General features: G+C 37.2%; 1 protein-coding gene across 4 annotated transcripts in view; it reads left to right on the top strand.

Moving 5' to 3' along the window:
- Positions 1 to 14,678, top strand: part of MAN1A2 (mannosidase alpha class 1A member 2) — a 140,149-nt gene that overhangs the window by 43,628 nt on the left and 81,843 nt on the right. For all 4 annotated transcript variants that reach the window (XR_011729335.1, XM_071761463.1, XM_071761482.1 and 1 more), the window contains exon 3: positions 5,939 to 6,035. Coding sequence is in view for 3 of the 4 variants with exons in the window: in XM_071761463.1 (XP_071617564.1) it covers positions 5,939 to 6,035 (97 nt within the window). In the remaining variant the exon portion in view is untranslated. The remainder of the gene's footprint in view (positions 1 to 5,938; positions 6,036 to 14,678) is intronic.

The raw sequence follows: 14,678 nt of genomic DNA, 5'->3' as shown, positions 1-14,678 counted from the left end.
GCCAGGCTGGATGGGGCTCTGAGCAACCTGATCTAATGGGAGGTGTCCCTGTCCATGGCAGAGGGATGGAAATAGATGATCCTAAAGGTCCCTTCCACCACTGAAAATTCTATGATTCTATATTGTTTTCGACACAGGAAAATTTGGATTCTGTTCCTGCTTGTCATGGCTTTCTAGTAAAAAGCAGAGCCATTTAAACAAAAGTTGCTGGTAAATGGGCATCCAAGGAGCATAAGAGCCACAGATAAAGATCAGTCACTACATCTGACATCTGCTGAATGAGTTGCTGTTAAGTTTGGATGTTTTGCACAAATGAGGGAAGAGGTTCTGTCTGGGAAGCTGGGGATGTTCTGACTTGAGTTCTCTTGCCAGTTAACTTAGCATGGCATTCAGCAGAACTTTCAGCATAGCCTCTTTTAAAAAGGGACTTCTAATACATTGTCTCTTAGAAGTGGAGGTAGGAAGATAATTTATGGATGGAGGCAATTTTGGAAATGTTTGTAGAATTGTGCTAAGAAGATAAATGATTAAAATATGTTTTTGTCATGGTTTCTGGATGCTGCTAACACAGTTGAAAAGTAACAAATCGTTTTGTAAGCAGCAAAACTAATGGTTTCTTATGGATTTTTTACAAAGTCCCCTTAAACACCCTCTGCTTCTCAGGCACACTTTGCTGTGAATACCCTCTTGACTGCATGCTAGCAGAGTGTTCTGTGCCTGATTTAGAGCTACCTGCACGCTAAATGTGGCCCCTCTGAATGTATGAATTGGATTATAACTGCTTTCCTCTCAGTTGAGGTACTAATTTGTGTCTGTCTACCTTACTCATCAACTAAATTAATTACATCATTAATATAAAATATTCTGAGATGTAACATCATCAACTACAATTGTCTATCAATTACATCATTAATTAATTACACCTCTTATAGTGTGTTCCATTAACACATAGACTGCATACAATACTGTACTGAAACTCTCAATAGTTTAATCTTAGTTTGCTCTGAGATTTGATTGGCATTGCTGGCATCTATTCTGATTTGTTTGCTTTTTTTACCAGAGGGTAGAAGATGGTTAACCATCAGTTTTTGAAAGGGATTCAAAGGGAGATCAAAGAACTGCAGACCCTTATGTCTGATGAATGAACTACAGATTAGCAGAAACTAGGACAGGGAATAGAATTGTTGAGCACACAGATACCCAAGATTTCCCAGTATACTTTTAATGATGTCAAGATACATCAAGTTACAGAAGATCCCTGAAAGACTCAACACACATGTGAATGAGGGAGATCATGGTTATGTATACATTTTTCCAAAAGAAGTTCATTGCGAGCAACTGTTGAACTATCAGCAATAGGATGGAGAATTGTGTTTGCCTGGAGAAATTGGTTAGAAGGCAGGAAATGGAGAGTACAAATAAGTGGTGCTAGGGGCCGTAGAGGATGTGTGCTGAGGGAGCCATGCTCTAAATTATACAAATAAATTATTTAGAGTTGGAAAATGGATATGACCAACTTTGCTGCCAACATGGAGATTTGGAGCAGAAAACTGAGGCCAGACTGAAGAACTGCAGAAAAATCCTAAATGGCCAAGTGGTTATCTCCCCTTTATTTCTCATCTAAATGTAAAATTATGCATATTGGGGCTGGAGGGGAAGAAATTACAATTTCACACTTAATATTGAAAGGTGTGAGCTCTCAAGAATGAGAGCTTATATTTTAGTAGTTCCTTGGAAATGTCACTGTAGTGCTCAGTATTTGACAAAAACGCAAGTATTCGGTATTTTAAGGAAGGAGAACAAAACAGTTAAAGTTCTTCCATTAGCTGTGTGTGTGAGCTAAAGTACCTCTGCATATTGCATGCTACATTCTAGTTCTAGTCTCTCAGCTTCAAAAAAAGATACAGTAAGGCTGGTAGAGGTGCAGGCTGCTAAAGATAATTGGATTGATGCCTGAATGAAAAGGGAAGACTGGAAAATGCAAAACTGGCAGAAAGGCACAACTTTCTTTTGCCTGATGCGCAGCTCTGGTTCTTTGAGATGGTCTGGGAGGTTCAAATTTTCTTAACACCACAGTACCAGTCAAATTTCTGACTACCTTTTTTTCTTGAAACCATGAGGACACACGAGACCAAAAATACGGATTCATCACCTTGGGAAAGAAACTTTTGGCTTAGTCAGTTCACTGCAGTAAGCTCTCCCAATTTAGACCGTGTACATCTACTACTCCAGTGCTCACCAGTCTGAAATATTTTCTCCTTATTTCTGTTAGGCATCTTAGACTTCAACTATTGCATGCCAGCAAAAAAGGACAAGCTTCCCATTTTACGTACATTTGATAAGTATTTTATTTTTGTTTTAGTAATTAATTTGTTACCACATTAATCAGTAAAAGAAAACGCAGCTCTCTGTACATTAAGAACATGTTCTAAACAGACTTGTTCAGAGACAGTTTTCAAGAAGTGTATGGCAGAAATGTAGACTGGTGTCTGAAGTAATTTCTTCTTAGTTAAAGACTTGTAGCTCCCAGAAGAATAAATTAATCTGTATGATTTTTCTAAGTTTCTTCAAAAATCTAAGTATCTGTGCAAAGAAAAGATCATTCTTTAATTTAAGCTCCAAAAAGTATTCTCTGAAGGCAGTAGGAAAGTGGTTATCAATTTTTAATCTGCCAGTTGAGCAGAAGTCTTGTCTAGCAAATTCTTGGTTAATTTCAAAACAGAATTTGAAAGTGGTGTATATAAGTCTCTTGAAATCATACTCTAAACCAGGACAGGTTCCTTTGAAAGCAGAACCTATTTGTTGTCTCTGTTATGCACATGCCTGCTGAATGGCAAGAATAGGATAGGCTTCTCATTTCTAGGCATAACCACTCTTTGAACTTTGTCATTAAATTATTTGTTTTGCTTATATCAGGACTATTATTTGTTGTTTGCTAGGTTTCTGCCCTTTTTTGAGGAGTGGAAAGGGGCTTTTGAAGCAACCTATGGTTTGAATGATTGTTTCTAACATGCTGCTGAAGTGAAAGAATTCCCTTACATCAGTCTCTTTTCAATCACTGTCCCTTTCACTGTTACAGTTATGATTTTGTCAAAAGACATCATTACCACCCTGTCTCTACAGAAACCTGCTTTCCCAGTGACTACAGAAAATCAGATCCCATGAGTATGTTCTGAAGTCAGCAAAAGCATAATGATGTATCTACAAAAACAGTTTCATTTGAGACATGCCCTGCTTCTTGGCATTCTGTCTCTCTTGCAGCAGAGGTCAGATTCATCTTTTTGTAGAATTATCAAGCTGTACATGGCAGTGGCGTCTTGCTGGCTGTTGTATTTGGTGCATCCTGTAATAAATCTTTGAGACTGATATTCAAGCAGTCCATCCCCTGTGAATGATTTTTCCTTCAAAACCAAAAATCATTTATTAATAGTGTCAGTAAAAAGTCCATCAGAAAAAAATTTGTTCTCTGATGGACAGATTGCAAGATCTTTACATGATACTCCATCGAGTTCCAAACAGTTACTTTGACAAACTGCTTTCATGTATGGTAATTTCAGCTATGGGAACCCACCCCTTGCCTTTTTCACAATTACTGATTCATGGTTTCATTCTACTGATCTTAAGATGATGTTTGTGGGTTCTTTAATATTTGCTTTGTTTGGGTGGGGTTTTTTACCTTCTTTCTATTATTATTAATGATGACACTCAGTGTGTGAGACTTCCCTCTCCTCCTAGATACAAGTTCTTTTTGATGAAAAGACTGCCTATGCCTGCAGCTATTCTTCAGCATTTCCAACTTTCTCTACACAAATGCTGTCTGACATAACTGTAGACTTAATCTTGTTTTTCAGATCAGGAATTCCATGTTGCTTGTACTTACTGAGCCGAAGTGGCATCCTCAGATCTTTAGCTGGCAGAGGCATCTATCTTGTCCTGTCTCTCAAAAGCTTCTGCATGCACAACTGCTCCCAACAGTATAGTTGTTACATCTGTAGTATATCATACCACCAGTTCTGCCAGTAGCAGAAATCTCCATGTTATACATAAAATCTCATATCATATTAACCTTACCTTTGTAAATTGTATGCAAGAGCTGTGAAGTTTCTCACTTCCATGTAATGTGCTAAAGTGATGTCATGAAGTTTGCCAGAGTAATGTTCAGGACTCATCTGGAAAAAAAAAAAATATCAGTTGACCACTTACTGTGGTACAGTCAATAGGTTCTTGGGGAATTATTACACCATATTCCTGGGTCCTCTTGCATCTGGAGAAGGACATCTGCACCCAGGCTGATGTCAGCTTAACACAGGAGTGCTTCCCAGCTTCTTGGGCCTGTGCATCTACCTTTGCCATGGTTCAGATTTATTATCTGGGCATGAGTTAACTGTGACATGGGAAATTTGGAGGGAGTTTATGTTCAAAGGGATTACAGCTGTGTAGGTTGAAGAGGGATCTCTTGATGGCTGTAGAGAGACAGCAATGTAGTTTTGCATGTTTCAGCAGCAGTTTAGATGCCATTTGAAATCCCTGGTATTGCTGGATGCTGACTTCCACTAAATCCTAAACTGAGTAAGAGAATAGAGCTGCTTCTATGTAAGACAGTGCTGGTAAGACACTTGGCTGCAGCTTAGTTTTTTGGCAGCTTCTGATTGTTTACTCCTGTTTTCTAGGAGTACAGGACTGATGTGGATGTGGCACTCAGTGCCATGGTCTAGCAACCGCACCGGTGGGTCAAGGGTTGGACTTGATCATCTCTGAGGTCCCTTCCAACCCAGCTAATTCTATGATTCTATGATTCTATGATTAAGAAAGCTACAGTCTCATAAAACATTGTGAAAGCTACTTGCCCTGATACAATCAGTTTCCTAAAGAGAGTTAGTATTAGTCTATCAGCTACAATAGCATAGTTTCTTCTCTTGGAGAACATTCCTCAAAGTTGTGGTTATTATTATTTAACTTCTATAAGTTTTTTATTATTCTTTTATTATATTAACAGTATTTTAATACCACTTTCTAAGATACACCAGAAAAATAAAATACTTACAATATTGTGGGTACAGCTACATGGCTGTTCTTATAGAACATCTTTGTTTTTAACTATCCCTGTGTTTGAGGCAGTGTCTTTTGGAATCTGATTTCTTCATGTCACTTGCTTTCTTCTGTTTAAGTAATAGTATTTGCTTTTCAGCATTTGTTTTGCAGTTTGGTCACTGTTGAATTTCTGCTGTATGCAAAGGAATTTTAGAAGTTTTGCAAATCCATAAAAGCACTGCTTAGTGACTGATGCGCATAGCTAATACTTGTGGGTCAGGAATACCTTTTGGTTTTTAGGTGTCATTTGCTACAGTGTGTGGTGGAAACATCTATTAAAAGACTCGAGAATGTTTTCCGGAGCAAATACTAATAATTTTATACTGTTTTGCTCATTCTGGTTTCTAAAGAGTGAAGCTTTTGGCATTCCTTTTGTTAGAGGATGTATGGGAGTGTATCTTTGTCAAGAAGATGTTGCTAATAAAAATTTATCATGCCTTTTACTAAATTGTTTAATCATGCTTGGATGCAGCAGTATAAATCCTTTTATGCTTCAGATATTGGTGAATATTTTTTCTTTTGGTTAGTGTCAAAGACATTAACCATTTTTTTCACCAATTCCTTATGCATAGATTCTTAAATGTCTGTGCATATAATTGAAGAAAAGAACAAGAAAGTGACCAAATGAAGAGCATTAGGCACTATAGCTCATCTTAGACTTCAAGTTGTTTCCCAATTTATTCATGCTGTATGATCTGATTTCTGTAACCGATAGAAATAGTGGCAAAGTAATTATCAGTGTGCTGGGATGACTGTGGAAGATGAAATCTTAAATAAGAAGTAAAATATTGTATTTGTACAATGTAGTTTTATAATGTTATTGAATCCTATTTTTTCCATCTTTTAGATGATGAAGCATGCCTGGGACAATTATAGGCAATATGGATGGGGACATAATGAGCTCAAACCAATTGCCCGGAAAGGACATTCCACCAACATATTTGGTAGGCTATATTTTCTGGCTTGCTTGTGGGGTTTTTTTTCTTACTATCCTTTTTTAAAATCTACCCAAACTTTCAAGCAAATTCTATTTTCACCTAAGTCTTTTGAAATATGGATTACAGAAGAATATTGATTATTTCAGTGGTACTTCAATGAATTACTGTACTAAGCTATTTTGGAAGTAATATGTTCTAATTATTAAGCTTTGTCTATGTTTACTGTTACTTTGTACATACATATAAAAAAAGGTGCAATATAGTGATGATATTTTGGAATATATGGCCTCTGTTGCATATGTGTGATCAGACTAGGTGGATTTTCTTCCTTAAAATACTAGTGTCTGTATCTTTTTTGTGTGTGTGTGTAGTTCTGAAGGACTAATAGTTCAAAACAACTTTTTGTAACTGTTGAGGACTGAGCACTGGAGGTTTTAAGTTCATCCCCTGCTATGGCAAAATGCATAACCTTAATCACAGATATCAAGTTTTAAGCCTGGATTTGTCCAGAATGCACCTAAGGTGACTGAGCCATGTGAAGTTCATATGTTTTTTTGAAATGCACACAGAGAGCTGCTCTAGGACTGGGGAGGGTTTTTCTAGTTCATGCTGTTTTCATGCACTCTCTGGTACCTAAGGAAGATAAATACTTACCATAACTGCTTTTTACTACAAGAAGAATGAGTGTGATTATACTGTGTATATTGAAAGTATGTTAGTATTGGCTGTAAATGTTTGCCTGAAATCAAGGTTTTTGCTGTCTTTTATTGTAAGGCGGTTGGCTAATGACTTTATGTGAGGTTGGTTCTCATTCTAATCAGTATTTGTTTTATCTTGCTTTAAAACTTGAATTTGTTTCTTGTGGATGACAGAAATGCAAATTAGGATGTGTAGTCATTTGTTTTTCTGTGTTTAGTGCCTGAACCCAGAATAAATTATTTTGATTTAAATAAAAATTTGCTTAACTTTTTTATTTAATTGGTGAAAGAAAAGTAAACTTCCGCAGGAAGCGTGTTCCAAAAGAAGAGTCAAAGGACTTATTTCCAAAGAATTGTAATATTTAAAGGGATTTCTTGATTTTTGCTCTGCCCGTTCCCCCTCTCCCTTTAACCTTTATCTTGAACAAGATAAACAAACAAGTAATTTTCTTTATATCCAAACAATTTAAAATCAAATTTATATGCATTATGAACTTCAGCTTTAAATAAGTACTGGAACTAGATAGGATAGGAACATTAACTGGCACACTCCTTCTTTCCCCTGCTCTCATCAGGCAGGAGAGCCCCTGAGTTAAATTTTCTGCAGTTCTTAAAATCAAACAAACCTTCCAAAAAACACCCAGAAATGAACCTCCTACCCCCAAATCTGTGGTGTGTTGGAGCTTATTAAAATCCATTGAATAATGATTTTATCTGTTCAGGACTGGTCACCTTTACATCAGGCAACATTGTTGGAGCCTGGTATTGATTGATTTTTGTGTTTTGCTGGCACCCTGTTTCTTACGGTTCAGTGTGAGGTGAAGACTGATGGTGTTTTACTTCTTCAAATTTTTTTTTTTTTTTTTTTGCAAAGAATTTGACTGGGTCAGGTAAAATTGTCTGAGGGGGTGAAAGATGAACAGATCAGCATGCTCAGGAGTGTCCAGACTGGATGGGGCATTTGAAGAGTGAAATAGAAGAGTCAGAGATGTGTCCAGCACCGAGCATAGTGCAAGAATAGAGTGTGAGCTTGAAGGGAAGACCAGAACAAAAAGCTTCTGTTGAGAAAGGCAGAAAGACGTTTCATAGGTTCCTGGAGGGTATTATGTAGTATTAGGTAATTTCTCTTTGCTACCTTGTGAACATTGGCACTGCTTTTTACTGAAAAAGAAGCCTCTTCTGAAGCTTCCTGTAATTTTGTTGTATGTTGGTAGGTTCATGGCTTTCCTTTGTGTTTTGTCTAGCTGGCGACATTTTTTTCTGCAGTCTTGACAATGAAAATCTTTGTGCAAATGTTCAACTGTACAATCATGCAGTGTCTTTGCTGTTGAATTTACTTGCAATTTAGCTGCTTGCTATGCCACATATAGTTTCATACCAGCCTTGGTTTGTTATCTATGCTCTTTATGATGTGAAATTGATTTTTTTTCTTAGTATGTCAGGAAAATGTTTTTCTAGGGGTTGTGTTTGTTTGGTTTTGCTTTTTTTTTTTTTTTTAATTTGACTGACAAATACGTTGAAACCATTTTGAATTACAATTTTACTCTTATCTCTTATTTTCTTTATATTCCTCCTCTGCTTACCTCTAACATGTCTCCTAATGAATCTGGGGAACAGCTTCTCTTTGGAATGCTTATTCTTCAGAGTTTTGTCATTGCTGTCTGAAAGAAATTGCAGGTTTCCTCCACAGTGGAATACTTGATCCTCTAGCAGCTGATTCCCTAGGTGTTTGTCCTTTTAGAATCCAGATGCTATTTTGTAACATTGACTTTCCAGCCAAGCTATGTTATGATTGCTCTGCTCAAGGCTGTTTCATATGAAAAACTCCTCTGGAATACGTAGTTTAAAAGTGCGTATTAACTCTAAAACAGAATCAGCTATTGTTTATTTGCTGAGTGGTTGCTGGGAAGAGAGGGAAAAAAATTGTCCTTGTACTGAGGATTGTCTTGGCTGTATTGTTACTGCTAGTACTTTAGCAATCTCTATTACCTATAATGAAACCATTCCCAGCAGTATATGCCTCTATGCAAGCACTACGTAATTCTTTTTGAAATCTGGTGCTATTTTTAATAAAAAGCTGCTCAATAAAACCTGTTTTTATTATTCATCACGAAGGTGTTTTGACCCAAACCGTTACTGCTAAGTAGGTTGTGCTTACATTTCAATTCATAGCATGCCTATGAGATTCAGCAAGGAGGTGGCATCGCTGGTTGACCCTGCAACCCTTTGCATGAATCTTCGGGAAATCAGGTTTACTGATAACTCTCCAGTGAGGTAAACACGATTCAATTTAGAAGGCAAATAAGCCATTAATCTTCCCTGTTGGACTCCCCTTTTCCTAAAGAGCAGTGTATATCTCTATCAATGCCAAGAGGAACATCTGTGTTCCAAACATTGCAGGATCTAGCAGGGTTCAGGCTGGGATAAGAGAAAGGGAGGGGAGGTGGCCTGCTCTCTTCTCATAAGTCCTAACTGTAAGTGCTTAAAAAACGAGGAAAGTTGGTAAACTTTAAAGCAAGATGCTGTGTGTCTCACTGAAGCATGCCATAGGAACACTTGTGGGCTGTCCCAATTATTAATTTGACTTCTATTACAAAACCAGCTCAGGTTACTTTGGATTACCTGCAACTAGAAACTCTTGCAGTTTTTTGAGATGTCTGAAACGGTGACTATAAATTGTAAATCAGAGCCTGCTGAATGCATTGCCTTAGAAAATAACTAGTTAAAATCTTGAATAATACCTCTTCAGCAGCTGGGTGACAGCATTAGTGTGGTGATTCTGAGAAGCTATGGCCAGGACTTGGTGGGCTTTTAAAGATATTTGCATTTAGATGACATATGAAACAAACCTTTATAAATTCTGTGTTGGTGAAACAGGATGGTAGCTTGCTCCTATTTTTGTGCAAGCTACCTGTTTTTGAAAGAGATGGCAATCTCAAGAATTTTTTAAAAATTTATTCTTACACTGTAAGATAAAATAAAGTGTAAAAGGCAAGGAAAAAGTATAGCAGACAGGTGTGATTTCCCTTTCCAGTTTAAGTTTTTATTTGCAGCTATGATGTGGTTATAACCGCTAAGCTAAAAGAAAACAAACAAACAACCAAAGAAAACAAACAAAAAAAGCCCAAACAAAGCCCCACAAATGTTAACTTTTTTGTTGGGCTGCTTAATTTGCTGGAATTGATAGCAGCTCTAGGGCATTCTTGCAGCAGTGGGATTGTATGTGATCTGGGTCAAGCTCTCATTAGAACACAAAGAGTGAAGAGAAAAGACTAATGGCAAAAGATGCATATAAGATAACGATCAAGCATGACAGACACAGAGCTTACTTCAGAGGGTTTTCCTGGGTTTTGTTGATGGTATTGTTGGATTCTCTTGCTGTAATTAAAGCTGATTGGATTGGTCTATTGGTCTTCAATCTTTATTTTTCTAAAATAATGTTTATTTAAGAACATGAATGACTTTTCTGGGAAATAAAAAAAAAAAAAAAAAAAAAAAAGCCCACAGTAGTTAGGCAATTCAGAACATTGTCCTTGGTAAAACTAGAAAATCATGGCCTGTCATCTTACCTGGTACTATCTGAAATTAGAGTTCTGAAATTTGTGGTCGGTTTTATTTTGTAATGTTAACTATCTAAAAATAAAGATGTGGAGTTTGCCAGGTAATAAGTACATGACAAATTAATTGGATAAACTCTTGCTTAATTGTATACTTCCCATATCTTTAGCAGTGCATTTCTAAACCTTGCATTTGGACCTGTTCTGTCTATAGTTGAGCTTACGTGTTATGTGAAGATAATCTGATAATGCATACATACATAAATGTAAGTGTATCTAGATTTTTTTTCAAGGGTGTGAAAAGATCCTTCCTAAGGCATAATGATGTGGAATCTTGAAGCTGTAGATGCTTGCATACAGACATGCATATTCTTGTGCACATCAGATTTAATGAAACTGTTACTTTGTGTTTTGTCACACTAGGACTGTCTTGCACATCGATAGTGCTTTTGTGCCTTTCTGGTTCTTTTATCCCACATGCAATGACCACATAAAGGGTCAATTTAATCTCTGATGTCTGCAGGCTCTGTCTTGGGATGTTGTATTCTGGGAGGAAGGGAAAACTGTCAATGAAGTCCCATTGTGGTTTTTTATTTCCTAGGAGAGCTTCAAGGCTGCAATGCGGTGCCACATCTCTGCCATAACACTTGACCAAAGACAGCTGCTGTCTCTTTCATGAGGGATTTTTGTCTGGTGTGTTCAGTGTCATATAATGTCATATATTACTCTTTCACGCATACATAAAAAATGAAATTTTGCAGTTAATGACCAAGATGAGTCCAAAGGAACAACTTAGTGATTCAGGCGAGGCAGCTAGTGAGCTGAATTTTTTTTGACTTGTCAGTGGACAACTTGGTTTCCACCACCTAGTTGAGTCCTGTTGCTTGGCTTGCTGCAGAGCCCTCCTCAGCCTCCTGGTACCAGCACCTCTGTTTTCAACCTCTGGTTTAGCCCTGTGGCCCAGGGGAAGGTTGCTGAGCCGGCTGCCACCTGCCCACTGCTGCAGCAAGAGAGGGAAGCTCTTGCACTCTGAGATCTCCATTGCTTAGCAACACGCAGATCTGCAGCACATCTCTGCTGTGCAGGAGAGTGGGGGCAGTGATGCTCCCAAGCCCTGCAGAAAAAATGCAATCGTCAGGCTGCAAGGACGTGAGGCTGTTGGGAGAAGGAGCTGAGTCAGGCAAAGGAGTCTCATTTTTCCCAATACTTCTGGCAAGTACGGTATAGCTCGGGAGAGTCGTGTGATTTCTTTGTCCAGTTTGTGGCCTAGAAAACAGGAGGTGGAATGTTTCTTGTAAACATTATAAGAAAATGCTTTAACATGTATTTTTTCAAGTTACCTGGAGAAACATTTGTTAATTTATTCGACTTTTTTGTCATCTGTCATTGTAACAGTTATCGGGATGCTCAGGGCAGCCCTGACTCTTTTATCTGCTGTCATCTGAATAGTTGGCATTTACTAAGTTCACATAATTGTCAAATTTCACGGGCCTTTTTTTTTTTTCTGTTGTGGTTTTTTTGTGTTTTTTTTTTTTTTTTTTTTTTTGGCTGCCAAGTAACGTGCAAATTTATAAACGTTATGGAGGCAAACATTTTTACGAGAAAGAAGCTAGATGATACATCCTAAAGTAAAGACTGACCTTTTGAAAATATGGCTAAAAACTTGTGGCGTCTTCTTATTGTAAAATCCTAACTAGGAGACAGGAGAAACAGCTTCTGCTGGGTATCTTTCTTCTGGGCATGTTTTCAGCCTCTGAACCCACATGAAAGTGAAAGCTGAGGTGTATATATGTAAACAAATATGTTAGTGACTTCTTGTTTTGATGAAAAAACCCCAAACTTGATTAGCAGTAGTTTATCTTCTCTGTATGTGGACAGGTAATCTACCCATCATTGCCTTTTTCTCAGGCAAATGAAAGGGACAGGAAAATCCATTCACACTTAACTTGTGAAGATAATTAGTTTCATGATGAAGCTTTTAGCCCAATCTCTGTATTTTGTCTTCTATTAGACTTTAAAGTAAATAGAAATGGCCTTAGGACAGGTCTGTGCAGCTCTGTCATCTGCAAAATTAGTAATGAGAGACTACACTGAGACAATATTAAATATTTTATGCACACTGACTGTATTTTTTGGTTAGTATCACATTTTGGAGAGATCAAATTTTAGGAAAGAAGATAACTCTCAAGAATTGGTAGCCATCTTTGGAATTAGTACAGTGCTCTGATAACTCAAGAAAAGTTCCTTCAGGTTGAACGAAAGAACAAAAATTATCATTACTTGTCCTCTAAAAATTGTTCACAGCAGTTGCTTAGGGAAGAAATGTAAGAGCAGGGAAATCCTGTAATGAGTCAATGTTTCTGAAGTCAATGTTTCTCCAGGCTAACAAAATTTTGTGCAGTGTTCGTGCTTCTGTGGTCAGAGGCAACAAGTTTTATTTAATCACTTTTATTTTTCTGTAATTTTGTCCAATCTGTTTTTGAGTCTGTACAAATTTAAGAGCATGTGCCATATTCCATTATGAGTGGTTCCGTAGTTTGATTCCGTATTCTGTAAGAAACTTCTAAGTTTTGAAATCTGCTTTCTGTCCTAGATGACTGGTTTTGGTATTGGAAAAAAACAACCCATTATTCATGAGTTATTCATAGTTTGTAGAATTGCATATGCCTGCAGTTGTGTGCCTGTATTTCATGGAGAGTCTTGGTTTGTTAATTAATTTCTGAAACTTTGTTGTTTCTGTTTTGCATACTGTTCCTTTCCTATAATTGTATTTTGTATCTATTAAGCTCCTTATGGAGTCTAGAAACTCATTATAGGACATCTTTTTTGCTGTAGCATTCTATTCCATTTCAAAATCCTCATCCATTCTGTCTGGTATTTAGGAGTTATTTACAAATACGATGATTTATAAATATTTCCCAATTATTTTACAAACAGGAATGCCCAAGCATTCATCTTTGTAGGATCTCACTGGTGGTTTCCCCTCACAGTGATAATCTATTGTTTATACTTATCCTATTTCCCATCTTTAAACAGTGACTCATCTGCAGGAGAACAGTACTCTCTTATCCTGTGTCAGCTTAGCTTTTTTAAAAGCCTTTGTTAAGGGGTGTTCTTACATACCTGCTGTACATATTCTGTTCATATACAGGCTGACTTCCTAAAAAGGCTGTAACATTGATGCTAAGATAAGACTCCCCCTTACAAAATCTCTAACCTCAGTTGTTCTAATTTAAATCTGTCCTCTGACTGATGTTGATAATTGGGCAAATAGTGTTTCAGAAACACTGTTTTTCTTCAGTGCAATAGACATGGTGTTTATTCAGAAGATGGCTGTTCTCTAAAACTTGCAAATGTGTGCAGGCAGGGAACAATCTGGCTGTGCATTCCCCCATACCTGTTGTATGGCACTGCTGCCATACGTAGACAACTGTGGTTACCTAAGACTATTTTTTGAATGTTATTTCATCAGTGTTACAAACGTGCCTGTGCATACCAAGAAAATTCATCATGAATAGTTGTCCTCTATTCTTCTTTTTAATAATACAGTTTTCCCATGGAATTCTTTTCACCCAGTTTTTATTAGCTCATGTGCAACACATTTAGGTCAGTTTTTCTCATTGGCTATTTTACATGTTTCTTAACTGATGATGCTGTATCCTGTGGCATTATTCAGAAGACTGAAAAATCTGCCTTTAAAAAAAAAGATAATGTGATGCTGGAATGCAAATTGGGCTTAGGTAACCACACCTGATTTCTGTAACCTGATTTTTATAATAGTGAAGTAAACATCTATACCAAATGGTAATGAAGAAATTAAGTCATATTAAAGTTCAGGGCCCAGGCTCCAATTGAGAATTTTTAGTCTCTCTAAAAGCATCCTCTCCTGGTTTTCTCTTATAAACCAGATTGTTTACTCTGAGGAAAAAAATGTATTTGTTTCCTGCTGGGAATCTTTAGATTTAGGTTTGTTTTGATTTTGGAATTATTTAAATTGCAGGAATGCTACTCTTGAATTTAAACTTGTTTCCTGTCTTTCGGAATTAAGAACAGAGAGTGTAATAAAGAAATTAAATTAAGACTATGCAGTCTTATTTCAGACTATGTTAAAATGATGCATAAATGGGCATAACCACTAAATGAGGATTAGCATACTGAGCTCTAGAACTGAGTATGGTATGAGGGGCAGCATGGAGAAAGTGGGATGCAGATGCAAGTATGCTTTGCTGTCATCTGGATCCAGCTCTGAGGCAGCTGCAATTCAGAAGCAGTTCAGCCACCTGAGTGCAGCACTGTGCTTGTGCCTAATACACTCTGTCTCCTATTGTAGATTGTTCACTTAAGTTTTGCACCATTCTGATGAAGTTTTATAGCTACCACACTGAAATCTATTC

This window comes from Heliangelus exortis, chromosome 1, assembly GCF_036169615.1.
Source record: "Heliangelus exortis chromosome 1, bHelExo1.hap1, whole genome shotgun sequence".
Taxonomy (NCBI): Eukaryota; Metazoa; Chordata; class Aves; order Apodiformes; family Trochilidae; genus Heliangelus; species Heliangelus exortis.
This window is presented reverse-complemented; position numbering and strand designations above follow the sequence as displayed.